The 20,000-nt window shown below is 42.4% G+C and overlaps 1 protein-coding gene across 1 annotated transcript in view; it reads left to right on the forward strand.

Moving 5' to 3' along the window:
• The first annotated feature begins 6,604 nt into the window (after positions 1–6,604).
• Positions 6,605–20,000, forward strand: part of LAMB4 (laminin subunit beta 4) — a 43,431-nt gene continuing 30,035 nt past the window's right edge. Inside the window, exons 1-12 of the mRNA XM_054188053.1 lie at positions 6,605–6,992; positions 7,295–7,413; positions 8,365–8,396; positions 9,000–9,062; positions 10,282–10,439; positions 14,089–14,224; positions 14,989–15,062; positions 15,724–15,912; positions 16,508–16,571; positions 17,135–17,349; positions 18,050–18,170; positions 18,832–19,020. Of these exons, the coding sequence (XP_054044028.1) occupies positions 9,029–9,062; positions 10,282–10,439; positions 14,089–14,224; positions 14,989–15,062; positions 15,724–15,912; positions 16,508–16,571; positions 17,135–17,349; positions 18,050–18,170; positions 18,832–19,020 (1,180 nt within the window). The 5' untranslated portion in view covers positions 6,605–6,992; positions 7,295–7,413; positions 8,365–8,396; positions 9,000–9,028. The remainder of the gene's footprint in view (positions 6,993–7,294; positions 7,414–8,364; positions 8,397–8,999; positions 9,063–10,281; positions 10,440–14,088; positions 14,225–14,988; positions 15,063–15,723; positions 15,913–16,507; positions 16,572–17,134; positions 17,350–18,049; positions 18,171–18,831; positions 19,021–20,000) is intronic.

The raw sequence follows: 20,000 nt of genomic DNA on the forward strand, positions 1-20,000 counted from the left end.
CGTGCAGATGGTCAGCAAGGGAAAGATTCCTTCCTGCCACCTTCTGCCAAAAAGCAACTGCTTCAATAATGGTGTTCGAAAGCAAGAGGTATTTCCTTCTCTCCAGGTTTGTTGCTGGCATTTTCTGTACTTGGCTGGGTTTCCATCATACCCAGCTGCTCCTGCCTAGTGATGACACCACTTCCCTTCCTTATGACAAGGTGAGATCAGGAAAGTGAAGGCATTAATTTTTCTGCTTTCTCCCATCTGGTGCAATTAAGTACTTGAGAGGAAGATAAAGCAGAGGTTATATATTCTTCATCCTGGACAAATTATATAAAACTGTGCACCAGTTCCCAACTTGCTGGCATGCAGTGTTGTTACTGTACTGTTGTGACGTTGGTTATATTGTTAGGGTCCAGACGAAATCTAATCATTCCCCTCATTTATTTTGTGTGTGACTTATGCATGATGCTTCCTGTGTTTGTACAGGTTCCAGATGTTACAGAATAGACACAGATAAAATTAAAAAGCTGATAGCCAGCCATCATTCTGTCATACTTTTAGGTAATTAACATGTATATGTTGATAGATTTAAATACTCCCCAGAAGCCTTTGTAGTAAACTTCATTTGGGACTGAAAATGGAGACTCTCCAAAATGTCAGTTTAGCTGTTTATGTTGCCAAATTAGGCAAAAGAAGGTATGTTGTCATGGTTTTCACTTCAGTAGAGTTGACTTTCTTACTAGCGGCTGGTATAGTGCTATGTTTTGGGTTTGGGATGGGAATACTGTTGATAGCCCACTACTGATTTTGGTTGTTGCTAAGCAGTCAAGGCGTTTTCTGCTCCTCACACTGCTCTGCCAGTGATTAGGCTGCGAGTGCACAAAGAGTTGCAAGGGGGTACATCCAGGATGGCTGACCCCAACTGACCAAAGGTGTATTCTATGCCATATGACATCATTCTCAGCATATAAAGCTGGGGGGGAAAGAAGGAAGGGGGGAACGTTTGGAGTGATGGTGTTTGTCTTCCCAAGCAACTATTACACTTGATGGAGCCCTACTTTCCTGGGGATGGCTGAACACCTGCCTGCTGATGGGAAGTAGTGAAAGAATTCCTTGTTTTGCTTTGCTTGCCTGCACAGCTTTTGCTTTACTTATTAAACTGTCTTTATCTCAAACCAGAAGTTTTCTCAATTTTACCCTTCCGATTCTCTTCCCCATCCCACTGTGGGGGGAGTGAGCAAGCGGCTGCATGGTGTTTTTTTGCCAGCTGAGGCTGAACCACAACATACGTCTAGCTGTTCTAACGCCTGTCTGCTCTGTGCTTGCTGTCTTCTGCAACCAGGGACCTCATGGGTGACCACAGGAGAGGGGCTGTGTGAGAGTGCTGTTCTGGTGACAGCCAGACACCACGTGTATTACAGGTGTTGCTGACTACAGATGGAAAATGTCAGATTTCCCAGTTTGACCGTGCAGACCTTTCTGTTTCTGCAGCTTCCTGAACCTTTATTAATTTCAGTTTAAACAGACTTTTTCAGATTTCTAATGATTTTGTGCTACTTTTTTTTTCAAGTTATATGAGAAAGAAACCATTTCTTCCAGTCAACAAAATAATGAGAGAGAAAAGTGATTCTTTTTCAGTCCATCTCACTTTTACTAACTAAAATTAACTAAATGAACCAAAATTATTTTATTCCAGGTCAATCTAAAACATAATATTTAAATTTTCAGTTCTTGTAAAAAGTAAGGGGAAACTATGAGGGCAGACTTCTTTCATTTGAGACCCATAGTTTGGGTGCTCCCCAGGATGGTGGAAGAGCTGGTATCACTTTGTGCTTCCAACCGGAGGACCAGAGCCAGTGGCTCCCATGGGAGCTCTCTAACCATTGGGCTTTGGTGGCTGGGCAGGGGATGCTCTTGCTGCTGCTGCTGCTGCTGTTGTCCTCCAGAAAACACATTTTTCTCTCCACTGTTTTCTGTCCTCAAACTGAAGCTGCAATCCTTCTGTCTGTCAGGTTCTCCTCCCAGCGGTCTCAGTTCCCTAGGGTTTTTTGGGAGCTTGTGGAATTGACTGTTTTCCCTTTGTTCTTTAAAATGTAATCTCCTGGGTTTTGATTTTTGTTTGTTTCCCCCCCCAAAAAAACAAACTAACCCAAACATAAACCTTAGTTCTCAAACAGACTACAGTATGGAAGGTTTCTGCATTGGTAACAAAACATTTCTAAGCCAGTAGGCCACAAAGGTTCCTCAGGGGCTAGAGAGCTCTGAGGATAATTCCTATCTGAGCTCAGGATAATTTCTAAACATCAATTTAACCTTTGCAGAAGAATTTGCTATAACCTAGAGAAAAATACTTAGGATAATTTAGGCTGACAGGTATGGAAAAATCTAGTAACAGGGATTTAAAACAGAACACTGCCACAAATTTTGTGTGAATGAAAATAGGACAGTCTTTTCTTGGCACTTTCAACAGTACAGATACCATTAGCAGAATAAGAGCGCTGTTATGTGCTATTAACAGGTGCTGTGGTGGGAAAAGCTTTCCACTGAGAAGATTCATTATTTTATGTTTCAGGGGAGTGGCTGTCATGGAAAAGCTGTTGCTGTTATCCTAGCTCTGTATATATTGTCCTCATACAAATTGTATTTTAAAGCTATAGTAGAGTTTTAATCCCTGGTTTACTAAGAAGTTTCTTTGGTCTTTGTTTGCCAAAATATAGCTTGATATTTTAAAACAAAGTATGATTGACTCTTTAAAAGCATGTAGGTAAATCTAATTCAACAACTGCTCTTCATGCTGCTCAAGTCAATTTGTTGGCAGAGCTGGAAGTTCTGTACCCTCTAGCCTGTGTTGTATGTACTTTACAATTTTTGTTTTCTTAAAGAAAGCAATTGAACAAATGTCTTTAAAAAAAATCTTTGGTCAAATTGTCTCTAAAAATAGACATTTTTTTTAATAATGTGAAGCACCTTGGCTTTAATGGCTTGAAAAGAGCATCAGTTTTCTGAGACGCAAATCTTTCCATGTACCTAAAATAGTGAGATGTGCAAAGCAAATATTTGCTTTCAAAAATCTTTTCCAGTTTTCTTATTTGCAGACACTTTAGATTATTCCTGATAAAGTCATCAATATAAATATAGCTTCTCTTAACTCCTGCAAGTCTGATACAACTCTCCCTTTTTAGTGGACTCCCTGTTTTAGAAGAGAAAACTTGCACGGTTAATTCCTACAGTTGTGCGGTTTATGTATATAGCCTACAGTGCTTCCATTAAAGCCTCAAAATGCAGTTTTCTCCTCATAATCATGGAGGAAACTTGTATGCGGACTTAATGGGGCTGAATAAAGCCGGGACCCAGAGACTGTGCTCGGGAGGGTAAATCTGCTTTCCTTGATGTACTTTCCATTCGTTCCCCTGTGGTAGGTCAGTGGGGACACAGCAGAACACCCCGGGCAGCTGTTGGTGACAACACCACGTAGGAGCAAATACTCCAGGCTGAAGCACTTCTTCAGTCTGGGTCTTTGTTAGTGTCTCAAAATCTGTAGCAGAGCCAACACAGGTTCTCCAAACAGCTGTGGAAATGTTGCTGTGTGCAAGAAAAGAGCAGGGCATGCCAAGGGAGGAGAGTTATTTGTGGCTCCCCAGGCTGGGCGTTGCTTTGTGTTCCCGCCTGGAAGGCAGCCTTCATCAGGGGGACGCCAGTTCCATGGGGTTTTGCAGTTTATTATTCAAGTACAATAAATCATCACTAAAAAAATATACCTAAAAGCTCACCATAGCTGTCATGACAATGTACAAAACAATATGGCTGTGCTGATCTAACAGTTCTCCACTGCTGGTGCTCTAGCTTCAGCCTTTGTCCACATACCTGGCATCCGTACTACTGTGTCTCTGATCCCATGTGGCATGGTCCTACGCCATCTGGACACACCAGCCAGAGCTGGATACTGGTAATGGGTTTTGTCAATACACCCAAGGCTTGATAAAGGGTGAAGCAGGCTTGGGGTTCATCCAGGAGGTCTAGTTGGGAGGGAAGCAGAGGGAGAGGGGCCAGAGGCAGCCCTGGAGACCAGACTGCAACACCTTGTGGAGGTTAGAAAAGCTCTTTTGCTTCCTTTTCCTCATACATGTCTTCAGTTGTTTCTTGCTGAACATGTTCCTTTTCTTTTTTTCTTTCTAGTTCCCTCTGCTGTGTTTTCATGCACAATAATCCGTTTTTTCAATTGAATTAAGGGAGAAGAATTTTTTCTAATTATTAGGCCAATAAGCAATGAAAAGTGTAAAATTTCAAGCACTTTAGTTTATTGATGTGAGAAGGTTCCTAGAAACAACCTTGTCCAATTGTACTGCATGAACTCACCAATTCTGAGTAAACTAACATTAGATCACAACAAAGTACCCGACAGACTTTTCATCCTACCAGTTGCACTGCCAGCTTGGAAGTATCAGGACCTTAAGAAATAACAGGAAATGTTCTATCTTGAATATATATGTCTTGAATAGCACTTTGAAAATCACACTGATATTTAAAAAAAAATACAGTCTTTTTTCTCTTTACTGTTGATTAAAACAATCAGCAACGCTGTGCCTGCCAGGGAGATGATATTCAAGTTGAAACTGGACTTCTTGATTGTGGTGAAAAAACCAAAGATTTCAAATATCTGACTTGCACACAAAAGGTGAAGGGTACCATGGGGTGCTGTGACTGTTACAAAATGAAGAAGTTTCTCATAAATTATAAACAGATTTTTCATCCTTTTGAAATGTGGAAAAGCTCATTTAAACAATTATTAAATACAATTTTTAAAGTAGCTGTTTGCTCCAGGATGCAAGATATGGAAGAGCAGCCAGCTGGTGGGATGCAGAGGTGAAGAAGCTGGGAGAGAAGGGGTGACCTCCCTCTCCCCCTCCCCCTGAGCTCCACAGCGTGTTCTTCTGCTGTCCTTATCTCTCTCCTGATCAGATCTGACAAATAAAATACTTCTCTTATTTTATTATAAGCTTATACTTCACTCTGTTTTTATTATTTAGTGTTATAGTCTCACAATGTGTAGAAAACAAAAGTCTTTGCCTTTGAGAAATTACACTTTAAGCATAGGATATGCTTGAAGAAATGAGAGCAGAAACAAAAGAGGAGAGAGACAAATGTAGCACGATGGTTTTACTTTTCAGAGCCTCAGATTTCATTTATAATTTTGACTCGTTCTTTATGGACAGGATTCATCTCAGTACACTTTAATTGCTTAAAATAGAGGCATCTGTCCTAAACTGAGGAAATGGGCTACCCATAGCCAAAGGAAAGCAGCGGATACCTCCAAGGGGGGATTTACCCCTTTAAGGTAAGTGTCTAAAGAAGGTGGTAGGATAGACCCTGTAGGGATCCCTGTCTTTCTCCTTTGATTCTGAAGGAAGCCTGGTGATTTGTTTAGATTAAATGCTTAATTTTCACATGGCAAGAATAATCCCAGGCTCAAGTAATTTTATTTCTTGTTGAAACTTTAAAGAAAACCAGAATTGTTTTTTATTTTTTCTGATGTTTTTCACATTTTCATTACAGGGGAAAAAATCTGTATACTCAAAGAAAAAATTTTATTCAAAATGTCCATTGGAGGAAAATGCGTACCTGTATGGGCTGACGGCAACTGCCCATCAACCGGCATCCCAGAGCCAGGCTGTGAAATGTGGCCGGTGCCCCTGCTCCTGCCCTCTTCCCTCACTGCTGGTGGAAGGGAATATTATGCCGAAGTGCTAGCAGTTCCTGCCCTTTGTGTGTATTACGGATGTGCCTTGGGCCTAAGAAACAGCAACCGTAGGACCTGTGACGACTTGAAAAATCACGCACCATTGCTATCCACCCTCCAGCCAGCATAGGACAAACGATGCATTATAAATCCAGCTCCTTTACCAGTGGGGAGATTAAAGAAGCAAGAAAGAAGTTTCTTAATCCCTGCCTCAAGCAGTTTAAAACCTTCTTGCTTGGGGTCCTACATAAATCAAAACACAGGACCGGCTATATTCTGCAAATAAATCTTCCTTGATATTTACTTCTCACATAACTTCTCTGTAACAAAATCTGAATTCCCTACCAAATATGCTAATAAAACGTCAACCGTTCTATAATTTAGTAGCATCATAATACTTTCTTCAGTTGTATGTCTCTCTTTGAGAGAGTACTTGATATACTGCTTACACCTAAAAAGTAAAATTAATATCTTAATATATCATTTAGTCTATTATTTCTTAATATTGAAACTCACTAAATATAAACCATCTGTACAATAATTAATCATGCATGAATGCAAACAAAATGTAGATTAAATCAGCCTAAAAAAAGACTCCCACAAGTAATTTCCACATGCACTTGAGGAAAATAATTTCAAAAAATGGAAGTATATGAATTATTTCTGCTAGAGTGAGCAATCGTAGCAATGGCAGAGGACACTTAGTACTGAGCATTGCAATAGGATTAAAGAACATGTTTGGGTTTTTTTCCTGAAAGAATAGGAATTACCAAAAAAAAGCGATGATTAGTTTATAAAACATATTTTGCACATACAGAAAACCTGTTTGAGGATGTGATGATACTTTATGGACAATCATGAATTAAGCCTTACAAGCAGGCAGAGAACTCGTAACAAATATATCACAGCTGAAAACATGTACCCAAGACAACCTGCCATGCCAACAACTGGAATCAAAGTGCCACAGGTTTCAATAAAGACACCAAAAACCATCGGCCGTCTCTGTGCATGAGCCACATCGGAGCTGTTCCATCACCACATGTCCTGCCACCACGCTGGATGCCACACACCACTCTGCCCCTTGCTTGCTGCCGTGGGCACTTACAGGCACAGCCTGTGCTGAAATGCAAAGCTGTGACTCAGGTTGCCATGTTGTCTTTAACTTTAAATGGAAAAAAACCCAAAACCTAGTGCTCATGGCAGTGACCCAGAGCTTGAGCTAATTTGAAGCTGCCTCATACGTCCACACGGGTGCGATCACAGCTCTCAGGTAGGCGTGTTTGCGGTCACCTCAAAACCCCAAATTGGCCCTTCCAGACCGTTTGCACCCCAATTGTGAGAAGTCATGCCCATGTTCGGATAAACCAGTACCACTAGACTTTTGATGTTAAGTAGATGTAAAGACTCAGATGTTTCATTGCAAGCCGGACCGACTGAACAGTTGTTTAATTAAACAATTAAAGAGTTGTTTGTTAAGAATTCCAGCCTTCTGTTTTCTGTTGCATGAACTTTTTCTGCTGTGAACTTAACCTGTCACAATTTTCTTTCACTTCACATATTTGCTGATGCCAGAAGCTCCGGCAGAAAGGGTTCACAAATCAAGCCTTTGGCAGGTTGCAGGCTGGGTCTCATTCTCACCTACACCTCGGTGCCTCGGGGGACGCGCTGTCTTCTCCAGCTGAAGCGCATAGGTATGTCTTTGCTTGCTTCCCTCAGTCAGCTCTGCTCATTTCCAGCTGAAACACTTGGCTGTCTGAAACCCAGGTAAGAGCTCTTCAGTATTTAATTTTCCGGCTAAGCATGGAACTAAAGTATGGTGGGGTTTTGCTGATCTTTGTTTCGCTGTTTAAGTGAATCATGTTTAAAGAGTATCAATGGTATTAAATGTCCTGGTGTTAGACAGGGTAGGGACTGGGATGTATATTCCGAGATTACTCATACCATGGATACCTATATTTTACTGTGGTGCTGTCGCAGTTTTAAGTCATCTCTAAGTCTGTCCGTTATTCTGACAGAGTATAAAGTGTAAAGTCCAACTCATCAGGAAGATGTTTGCTCAGTTTTGCCTCAGACTCTGGCTCTGCTGCCAGCTCTCTCTGTAGCCGGGGAGCCAGGCGCAGCTGCGCAGATACTCACTGGCATCATCTCAGCGTCACACACCAGGGTCTCTGCGGTCGTGGCAGGTGAGGGGAGCTGAAGCAGCGTGAAAGGCTGGTGGCCCTTGATAGCTTTTTCTGCCCGTGGTTGTTGAAATAGCCACGTAGGCATGGCTGTTGTGTCATGTGCTGCACAGAGCTGCATGAACCAAGCCTACATGGAGCCTGTAACATCTGAAATACTTTTCTTATGTTCCCCTTACTCTGGGGGGAAGTATTTCATCTTAGCTCATTCAGCATAGCAAAGGCTGTATGAAGGTGAGGAACAAGAATGGAGCTGGGAAGCGGCACTTTGGGCACAGTCATGTAGGGATGCCCCAGCAGCTGGAGCTGCATCAGGGCAGGCTGGCCCCGCTGGTGCCTACAGACGGAGAAAGAGGTGGAAGGCGCAAAGATGGGGGGCAGGCTGTGGTTTGGGAGCTCTACTTGGTGGCAGGATGCTGGGTTGTCTTTTATACCCATGGCTGCCTTCTGTTTTTCCAACAGGTTTTGTGTTGGCAACTCTTACTTTCCTCCAGGTGAGTTGGAAGAGGAAGGATGTGAAGTAAATGCCACAATGAACCTCACGTGGGTTCACGCTGAGGTTCCCCTTGGCGAGTCTTTTACGTTGATACTGACATTACCTTTTTTTCCTCACTGCACTTTAAGATGTGGTTATAATCTTGTCTCTGCCAAAATTCATAGCATTTGATGTGGCATTTCTCAGTGGCATCTTCATTAGGACCTTGGTCTTTGTTTTAAGTTATGAAAAGAAACAAGAACCTCCAGAAAAGGAGTTAGATCTCTGCAAACAGCCCGGATGAATCTAGTTAGGATTAAATAGCTTGTATTTGAATACTACAATATTTTTGCTGTAGCATTCTGTTTTTATTTTACACTAAGTGTTAATATGTTTTCACAGTCTTCTCCAAAAGCCCTTGTGAGGTGTCCCTCTGCTTTCATCCCAGTTCCAGTGCCAGAATTTCCATCATGAGAAATTTTCGCTAGAACAAAATCACAGTCAGGGTTTCCTTTTAATCTTTATATTTTAATTATGGCTCTGTCACTTTTGTAAAGGCTAGCTCTTGGGTAAGCCTACACGCAAGGGGTGCTGTGGTAACCCACCAGTTCTTCTCTTGCAGCGGTACCAGTTTGAGTTTCACAGGGAGGCATGAGGCTGGGGCTGGCAATCCTGTTACACCTCAGTAAGTACAGATGTTACAATTATCATGCCAATTTTGAAATATTATCATGCAATTTACATATGTCTCCAAGATTTTGTTAGAGGGCTTCTTTTAAGTACGCTATTAAGACACACATGACAGTGAATCCTTATTCCCCACTTTCCTGCCTAGGAGCTATGAGTGATATGAAACCTTTAAGTACAAAGAAAAGATACATGTTTGAGTAATTGAGTCAGAATCAGGTCCTGAAAGGGGCAGTCAATATCTGCTAACAGATAAGGAGCGTGGATCTGCATAAATAAAGAAGAGCAAGCCGACCAAACTTATGCATTGCTTTATACCTGGAGTCAAAGGTCACTCACCGTCTGAAGTATAGCCTCAGTCATAGACTGAAATCAGACTGTATTTTTACTGTTGTGATTGCATTACTGTTTCAAGTGTTCTGTGGGATCTTCACATATTGATTGTTTGGGGTTTTTTAACCGCACTTTTTATAACAAGTTGAGCCAAGTAAAGCTGAACAGATAAAGCCTCCAAGGTACCCATTCCTGTTCAAGGTTTCAGGACAGAACTTGTTTAAAAGGACAAGCCCTGCAAGGGAAGTCTTAACATAATGGGAAAAATATTTAAAGTTGTTTCAGGCAAAATAAACAAAAAGATCCTGCAATTATTTAGAGAGTTCAGAATTATTCTGTTTAATTATTAATGACCATTCCATGGGGTCTGAATGGAGGGTGCTGGAACCGGACCAGGGGGTTCATTGTAAATCATTAGAAAATGTGAGGGATGCCTGATGTCAATCCTGGTCTCAGTTCCACCATTATCACTTGGAAATGAACAGAAATCAGGAGAATTAATCCAAATCTGGCTCTGCTCACAGAGTCAATTGAGATGCCTATGATTCTGCTGCAGGAGTGCTGGGTATGGGTATGCCAGGGTAGGAAGCATAATAAATTATTGCTCATAGCAGACTGGCATGTTTACTGTGCAATAATGTGCTGAGGATTTAAGTTTTAGCATAGATTTGTAATATGCTAGCTGTATTTTTTATAATGATTTTGCATCAAGCATCTTCATTACCAAAGCTCTTCAAGATTCTACCAAATATTATTAAGGACAAACGGAGTACAGGTGAAGGATAATTTAGTTTTCTGCTGATGTTGTGATTTAACTGATTTTGTCTGGAGAATACTGCTGGCTATACAAAACAATTTAATCTCTGATCTTCCTTTGCGCTCAGTGCTGATAAGACTCCAGCAAGCACAGGATGACTGTGCTGCTGGATCCTGCCACCCAGCCATTGGGGACCTCCTCTTGGGTCGCAGCAAGCAATTAACAGCTTCGTCAACCTGTGGAATGAACAGGCCTCAGAAGTACTGCATTATAGGCTACCTAGAGGTTGGTTTGCTCTTTCTTTTTTAATAAACTGAACTCTGCTTACTAACAGTATTCTCACCTGTAAAAGGAATTTGCCCAGACTAGGAAGTTTCTGTTGGAGTTGTCTAAATAATCATCAGACAGTGTGACATAAGTCTGGTGGAAGGCTATGCCTTATTGCAGCGCATGTGCAGGGTTTGGCAGCAAACAGCCTCCGCAGTGATGTGTAGCTTCTCCAGAGGCAGAAGCATCCATGAGATGCAAATGAGCACAGGGATTTCTGAAGGAGCTTTGCTCTATAGGTCCTTTCCCTACTCATGCCTCAGAGGTGAAGACCACGGTTTGCATGTGTGTGAGTGCAGGAAGAGCGCGGTCCTGCAGGCGGTAGGCACTACCTTGATGGAGCTTCGCTGGAGGACATGTCCCATACAGTGGTGTGACCTGAGGCAGCCTGTTAAGAGATTCACATCATGTCCTCTCATGTCTTTTGATCCAAAATAAGACCAACGTTGATAAAAGCAGAAAGCCATCTCTGACAGGGGGAAAACCTAATGGTGTAGTCCAGCCTTTGGCCGTGTGGGTGGGTAGGCAGATTCAAAATGTGGGCGATCAGATGGATCCCTCTTGCTCCCTGGCTGCAGTGATGGCAGCTGTGCGGGAGCTGTGCCAGGCAGAAACGGGAATTCCCCTGTTGCACGTCCTGGAGAACTTGGCCCCGCTGAGCTAATAAATTGTCACAAATAGAAATGTTTTCACTAAATACCAGCTGTAGGCTGAAGAGGAAGTTAATAAAACACAGCTTAATTTATAAGCATTTGAAAATAATTACAGTTTATGACCTTCTGGCAAAACTCTGTGACACATTTACAGTGCAAAGCTCTGCCATACTGAGGTGGCACCAAGTACTGCTCCAAGTTCCTCATTGCAACTACAGTTTTCTGCAACACGTAAATACCTCTTTCCTCCCCTGTGAGCCACTTTTCACCCTTTGCTGGTTTTTCCCACATTGTTTGAACAAGTGGATCCTGGGCACTGACTCAGCAGGGCTCTGACTCTTGGCACTGCTTGGTAGACGGGCACAAAGAGCCATCTCAGAGACATCATCTTTCTGGCCCTTAGCTGGGTGACTGCTTTTTTCTCTCTCTTTTTAAGAGGAGATCAAAGAGCAATAAAAAATTAATATTTTCACTTGTCTGTACTTATCCTTTGAATTATGTAAATACAGACTCATGAAAAGGAACAGCTGTTCTGCAATAATCCCTGTGATTTAATGCTGCTTCAATGTATCTTGACCCCTGGTGACAGTCTCCTAAAGAGGGTTAGAACTACAAATTCTGCTTTGCAGAGCTGAAGAGGTAGAGGCTTATACTCTGGCAATGTGTTCTGCTCTATCAGCTCGCCTTAAATGTATGTGTCACCTATAATATATCAGAGTCCCTCGCAACTCAATTTTCTTTCTCACCAGCACATGTTGAATGCTTTGCTGGAGTCAGGCCAGGAAGCTTTGCATCTTTTGTCTTGCAAAGCAAAGTTCTTCCCCAGTTCCTCTCCTGATGATCTGTGTCAGGCGTCATGAGGAGAGCAGACCTTACTTGTGAAAGTATGTGTTAGTCAACACGGCAACCTGCCAGGAGCCAGGGCTCGGTTGGGATGTCTCATTGAAAATTCAGTTTGAAAAAAATTGAAGTTCAACTGCTTTGTGTTTGAAAAGACGCACTGCAAGTCATTTTCTTATTAAGAGTAATGTGTCTTATGGTTTCTAAATGTAGGTTAAGTGGTTTTTAGCCCTATGATTGGATTTACTACTTACATATGTTTTGAAAGGAAAAAAAAGAGGACTTAGTATTGAGGAGAATATAAAGCCGCACACTTCAGAGGCAAAAGGGATCTGCCAGACTTGCCTTACGTGGACATGCACATGCTTGTCCTTTGGGGCACAAAAAGATTTTTACAGAGCAACCTTAAACATAAGTTGGCTGAGGGTCATATTGTATGTGTCTATGTAAACCAGAGAGTGGGTATGTGCAGTCCTGACAAATGCTTCAATAACCTGAGCTCTCCTTACCAGACCTTTGTGAAGTGACGTGACTGGCTTTTTTTTGTACTTCTGTCTCATCTTCTAAATTGTACATTTGCATATCTGTCAAGTCCGGTATAGAATGGCTGAATATCATATATATTTATCGTACTGTTTAGAACACATGAATTATACCATACCTGTGAATCTATATGTGTTCATTTATGTAAATGTGAATAAGCCCCAGGTGATTTCATAATACAAAGATGTGCAAACCATTCCTAATACTTATCCGTAAATCCTGAGCATGCCAGCTGAGATGTCTCTCTGCCAGTCCCCTTCTGGGTCTTTTCCAACCCAGCTCCTGCCACTGACTTCTACTTTCTGTTTCCAGCAGCATCGCTGCCAGGCTCACAGTCAAGGGCACTGAATCTGTGCTTTCTCCGTCAGCTCCCTCTGGGGTGCTGTGTCGTCCCCCCTTCTCCCTGCCAGTGTCCCTGCCAGCCAGGCACACAGCTTGGGCATCACTTGCCTCTTTGCCTTATTCCTGGGTCCTCACACTCAGGCTCTGCCCAAATCTCGTAGGGTATATCTGCGTAGCACAGCCCCCCCCGCCCACCCTGGGTATCCCCTGGGGCAGCCACTGCCATACGCTTCCCCATGGCACCGCTGGCTGCGATCCCACGCTGCTTGGGCTTCTCCACATGACTCAGCACGGGTCATCTCCCAGCCCAGCACGTTAACCTTGTCACTCTCCTTATGTCTCCCACTCAATTCCCTTCTTATCACCTTAAATAGGAGCTCCTTGCCCCTGCTTTCAAAGCCCTTTTGCAGACAGAAGCCTCTTATTCAGCATTGAGATATTGGCTAATCATCGCCACCTTAGTCTTCTGCTTGTTACGTTTTCAAACAAGACCCTTTCATCCTATTGACATCCTGATTTTCCTACTTTGCATTGCTTTTAACCTTTTCCAGTTTCCCTATGCCTACAAAAGGCACTAACAGTGGTTGGGGTGGTGGTGTCAGCCCAGACCACCTACTTATATTGTACCTAGATCCAGCCTTGCCTTCCATTTGTAGAACAGCATTTGTCCGCTGCTGCCGGCTGGGCCTCCAAGCTGCTAGAAAATGTGCAAAAGAGAGAGGAAAAAAATGTATAAATGATTTAGTGTATGGTCCTCTTCAAGGCTTCCTCAGATCTTGAAAGATCCAGTCCTCCCTTGTATCTCTCTGCCTCCTTGCTGACGTCTCTGCCTGAAAGTTTATGAGACGGAAAGAAAAGCTCAACTTTTAAAAAATAAATTTCTCCCAAGAAACTCTTGCAAAACAAACTCTGGCAGCTAAACCCAGAATCAACACCTTGACAAACTTATTTCTTTGCTCTTACTGAGTTCCTTCTCCACGACTGAAAAAGTGTATTTTTTATAGAGTGCCTGGGGCAAACCAAGGCCAACATTTACTATATACTTATGATGTGTATATGATGATTTTCTTGGACCTGTCTTATAAATGAGAGCCTGAGTGATTAAAACTACAGTCACCCAAAGCAACTGGCAGGCTCCAGTCTTGCAATGGCATAAGTGTGTGTACATCTACGGGATCTTGAGAGAAGAGACGAATTTAATCTCCTATTATGCTCATTTTGTTTTCTAGGCTGAACAGAAGTGCTTTCTCTGTGATTCCAGATACCCATATAATCCCTATACGCAGCACAACAGTCACATGATTGAAAATGTTATTACAACTTTTGAGCCCGATAGGAAAAAAAAGTGGTGGCAGTCTGAAAATGGTACGTTTATTTGAGAAAATATTACTGTAAAATGTTACTGTGAGATTTATTTATGTAACTGGGTTTCATCACGTTGCCTTCATGAAGAGATGAGACCAAACCGCATCCATTCTTTGATTCAGTGATACTGAGTGATTTAAACCTATTTGTGTGTCACAATATAGGATTTTAGAAATTCTGTTTTTCTACAGACAGATTTTAAGCACAGTATCTCCAAGAGCTGGCTAGAAGACCCACAGCAGTGCTGTGTTATGCACAGTGGCCACATATTTTTCACAGAGTGTCTGCTTTTCAGGCAAATGTTGTTTGTGGCAAAAGGAACACTTGCCTACAGATATGTAATGACAGAGTGTGTAAAACACAAATATCCATTAAAAAAAAATAGTGCTTGCAGTGTAAAGCACCAGTACTTTAAGAAATAATTAAATGAAGCCTGGCTATCAACACCCTTATTGCCACCTGTTAATTTTGTCCCACGCTTCTTTGTAGTAGTTCTTCACCGATAATTTATATATCCTTACAGCTTCTCTGTGAAGTCTCAGTGACATGCAGCATTGCCGGTGCCAGTGCCAGAAAGGCAGAGCATCACGTTGCCCCCGAGAGAGTGATCCAGCCACACTCTGGGTTTGTGCACAGGGGATGCCCTAAAGAACCTAGCTGCTGTGCTGGAAAAGGCATCTTTAAATTCCCTATGGAAGAGCTGTCTCAGCAACCCCTCCAATGTGCATGTTGTGCTCCTCACTTTGTTTTCATTCTCTTTTCAGGCATTGACCATGTCAGCATTAGGTTGGACCTAGAAACTTTATTCCAGTTCAGCCATCTTATCCTGACTTTTAAGGTACATCTTTTACCAGAGCTTTTATGTAATGTTATACACTAATTACTTAACCACAGGAATAAATTGCTTAGAGATGCAGTGACAGCTCCATCTTCAGAGGTTTGTAAGAACAGGTTAGATAAACACCTGTCAAGTATGGTTAAGTTATAGTTGATCCTGCCTTAGGGGAGGAGGATAGACTGAATAGCTTCCTATGCATGTGCCTTCTGGTCCTATTTTCTATAAATCTGAGAACTAAAGCTGAAAAAAAAATTAAATTGCAAAATTAAGCCCTAAAAATTTAGGACACCTCTGAACTGCAGTTGCTTTTTCAAATTTAGTTCAGCCTTCTCATGCATATCTGTTATGATCCGGATGGTTACAAATTTTATTTTCTATAAGATTCCTACAATGTTACGATAAACTTCCTTACTTAGAAAGTAATCTTGTATCTATATGGAAGGTTACCCTTCCCTTTTGCTAGAAAGTGGTTTGAATGAAGAACCCAGCTTTTTCAGAGAATCATGTAACCAGCACAGTAGCCCTGTAGTGAGCCTGCAAGATCCCAAACACAGAATTTTAATTGCCAGCTGTTGGCATCCCCCAAACAAGAATGTCAATACAACAACCCGTGAGATATCAACACCTGGTTGAGGAATTCTTGAAATAATGTTTCTTGCAGACATTTCGGCCTGCAGCAATGCTGGTTGAGCGCTCCACCGACTTTGGTCAGACCTGGAAAGCATTTAGATATTTTGCACAGGACTGTGCAGCCTCTTTTCCCAACATCTCTTCTCATCCAGCAAAAGGTGTGGGAGATGTCATTTGTGATTCAAGATATTCAGACATCGAGCCCTCCACTGAAGGCGAGGTATTGCCAAGTGTCCATGTTTGTATGAGTTCAGATCATATGTGGCTATTTTTCTGGACCTGAAGGTCTGTCCTCTGTATCCATCAGATCCACTTCTACAGATTCTGAGACATGAAGTGCTATTGACTTTACTGAAGAGGGAAAGACAACCACTGTGTTTTACCCTCCATTTCACATCCAAATGAATTCATAAAACAACTTGGACAAAACCTTCTAGTGCTCTTTCCTTGTTTTCAAATTCATATGGAGGTCACCCTTATGAGAGATCTTGACACCCCATCAGCCGCTACTGTTAAAGGCAGGGGCCTGTCCTTTGATCCCTTTGGTGGGTGCTGGTCCCATCTCATCATCACACTAGGGCATTGCTTTTCCTTCCTCCTGACACATCAATCCACCTAAAGGACTTTTTGCCTTGCTCAGCCAAGGCCAGGCTGAAAGGGTGAGAGCACTTGCTGAATCAGAGCTACAGCCTTGTGTTTTTTCTTTTATGGGATCAGTAAAGTGGCATTAGTAACTAATGGTATCATGTAACAGTCTTTATATCCAAAAAGAATAGCTTTGGCAATCTATAGAGCTGTATTAATTTGTTTTGCAGGTTGTTTTAAAAGCTTTGGATCCCAGCTTTGAAATAGAAAATCCATACGTGCCATATATCCAAGGTATGGACAGTACAGGTTTTCTCCAGAGATATTTTGTTTGTGTGGCTTATTTTGTATACTGAAAGGGTGAAAAGCTCAGCTGGTGTAAGTCAATGATGTTGAAAATTAGGTACCAAAACCAAAAGAGTGTAGGGAGACATCTGTATTAATAAATAAAATGGGTCGATCTTATTCTCTAGCCCTGAGGGCAAATGGCACAGCTCTGCAGAGTTCATGCGTGCAGCTGAACTATCTTTCCTTCTGGGATCAAGTGGCCCAATCCACACTGCCTTTTGGGAGCAGTCCCAGAGATGTACATGAACCAATGAAGGCAGTGACTGGCAAAATACAGGTTGGCCCCAGCCAGAGGGGTACCAAGGAGAGTGCTAACACTTATACAGCTGTGTGCCAGGAGTGGGTCCATGCCCTGGCACTGTGTGGGTTACTGGTCTCGGCCAATATCAAATCATTTTAACTAATTCTTCAGTATGGGGAAATTCTTGGATGACTGATCCAAGCTGAAGATTTGACCTTGTTCATTTTCAAGTGAACTTGGACTCTTGATTTCTTTTCTTTCCTTCCAGAGCTCATTACATTGACAAACTTAAGGATCAATTTTACTAAACTCCACACCCTTGGGGATGCTCTGCTTGGAAGAAGGCACAGTGATCCCCTTGAGAAGTACTACTACGCTGTCTATGAGATGGTTGTGCGGGGCAGCTGCTTTTGCAATGGCCACGCCAGTCAGTGTGATCCAGTACAGAATCTGCGGGGAGATGTGTTCCATCAGTCTGGCATGGTGTGTCATTTATGCTGTCAATACAGCTTCTTCCTTTAAAACCCCGGGCTGGATTGCTCAGAAGCTGTCTCTTTGTTGGCACTAGTGTGTTTCAAAAGCAACTGAGACAAGACGTTGATAATAGCAGCAAAATACCAGAGCTGTAATGGTGCAAATGTAATGCAGTAAGTGGCCTGTGGTGTGTGCAGACTTGAATGGCCACTTGTTGGGTGCATTCCACACTCCAGCTGGGCTCCGGGCTCTGCAGCAGGAGAGGAGGCATTGGCACAAAGAATAGCTGATAATGCAAAGCTAACCCATGAAAAATGGATTATTAAAAAATTCAGGAACATGATCGCAAATTCTTTCCCTCTGGGAACAAGTGGTTTTGTCTACTGGAAAATATGTATTTCTATATAGACACATGTAGGGAGAGAGAGAGAATTTAGAAGGTTGAAGTCTCGTTTGATATCTCTAGAAGTATTTTTTTCTAAATATTGCTTAATGGCTTTAAAACTATTTGGTTAAAGTTTGCAGCTATTCTCCAGAGCTTTTACTCAAATAACTGAGAATTATGTCAGCTGAGGGAGCCAAAGAGCTTTGAATTTTCCTGATCTTGCTGGCATACCTCGAGCATACCTCTCCTCTCCTCTCCTCTCCTCTCCTCTCCTCTCCTCTCCTCTCCTCTCCTCTCCTCTCCTCTCCTCTCCTCATGTTGCAGGTCCACGGGAGATGTATCTGCCACCATAACACTGAGGGTTTGTCTTGTGAAAGATGTAAAGATTTCTACAATGATGCTCCCTGGAGGCCAGCTGAAGGGACACAAGATAATGCTTGCAAACGTAACTCAAACATATTATTTTCCTTTCTAGTAGCTGGGGGGTGGGTGTAGCACAATCCCAGCCCAGTGCATAATGGGTTGGCCAGGTTTCTGGGAGGGAGACTTTTCCATGCCTCATTTAGAAAAACAGATGGATTCCTGTATCCATCAGCGCTGTGTTACCCTAAAGGAAGGAGAGCTGTTTCATGTTCTTATTTTTCATAAAGAGAAAAAGCCAATAAAGAGAGGAAAAAGCAACAAATGCAAAAAAGATCATTTGTTGGTTTGCATAGGGTCTTTCTTGTGAATGAAACAAGAATTTGGACAAGGCTAAATTATTTATTTCCATGATAATGAGTAATATAGGATATACAAGAATAATACATTAGGATCTGTAGCAAATATTGAGCTAGATCTTTGTTCAGTGGAGCAGTTCCCCACTGTATATCAGGCCTACTCACCCGCATAGGTACTTTTTCAAGTGTAGGGCCCAGCTCTGTTGTAGGTCTCTGATGTTGCCCCCCAGCTGTAAAGCACAAGGCCTGGGGAGGTGTAATCTTTATGGGGCACTGAAATCATACAAGTAACAAGTAACCCTGTGTTAACAATAGACAGTAATGGTGGCATGACCACAATAATAGCTGTTGTGGTGTGAAATATCCCACTGTTTTATTTTGTTTCAGGGTGTAACTGCAATGGCCATTCTGTCAGATGCCACTTTGACATGGCCGTGTACCAGGCCAGTGGTGGTGTCAGCGGTGGTGTTTGTGAGGACTGCCAGGACAACACCACGGGGCAACACTGTGACCAGTGCAAACGTTTCTTTTACCAGGATCCACTCAAAGTCATCTCAGACCCTCAGGCGTGCCTCCGTAAGCTTCCCTGTTTTAGCTTCTGTAAGAATGACCCAAAACAGGGAGGTTCTGGTCTTCTTTGCTCTTAACCCTATGGCATCCCCATACTTAAACGTTCATATGGTTGTAAAAATGTTACTAAACCTATAACACCCAAATTGCCTTATAAAGTAGCTGCATGACAGCATCCTTGAAGCAGCATTGCAAAAGGGCTGCATATTCCAACTCATTGCTAAACTGAGTTTAGAAATCCAGCAGGGCTATCATCTTTCTTGAACAACATCAATGTAAATACGAATAGCAGTAGTGCTGTTGCTTCTGTGATTACAGAAGAGGTGCAAAATGGTGGGAGGAGTAATAGCTTGTGCTAGGCACCTGCCATACGCAAGAAAAACAGTCTTTCAGGCATAAAAGCCCTTCTTCTGAAAGATGAGCTAAATTCAGTATTAATATAGGATGAGAAAAATGCTCTGAGTATAATTTAATTGTAGTAATTGATTGGCGTAAAAAGTCCTTAAGGACCCCAGGGGTGATTTCCCAGGGGAGTGGTGTGGTAGATTTCTGCTCTGCTGTGAGAAATAGGTAATGCCTTAGGAAATAACGGAATGCATCATGAAGGCAGTGTCCTTTGCTGAATCCATTGCTTCCAGTAAATAATTCAGCCAACTCAGACCAGCTCTGGGGAGGTGGCTTATGTGTGGTATCCCGGCAACCCTACAGCTTTCGTGAGAGCATCCCCAAAAGTATGGGCTCCACTCTCCCCCAGGTGCTCTGAAAAGGGTAGGGAGTGAATGAGTGATGCCTATTTCTACCCAAAGCAAAGGCTGTATTTCTGCCAAAGTGAAGACTGTAACTCTCCTCCAGAGAAAATCAGATCTTGGAATCATTCTCATAATATTTCTTACCAGTGGCTGTGCGTTAACTGTAAAGCATCCAACACAGTGAGCATGGATGAACTTCTCTAATCTTTGCAAGAATCCTGAATTTGTGCCTACTAT

The sequence above is a fragment of the Rissa tridactyla genome, chromosome 1, assembly GCF_028500815.1.
Source record: "Rissa tridactyla isolate bRisTri1 chromosome 1, bRisTri1.patW.cur.20221130, whole genome shotgun sequence".
In the NCBI taxonomy this organism is placed as follows: domain Eukaryota; kingdom Metazoa; phylum Chordata; class Aves; order Charadriiformes; family Laridae; genus Rissa; species Rissa tridactyla.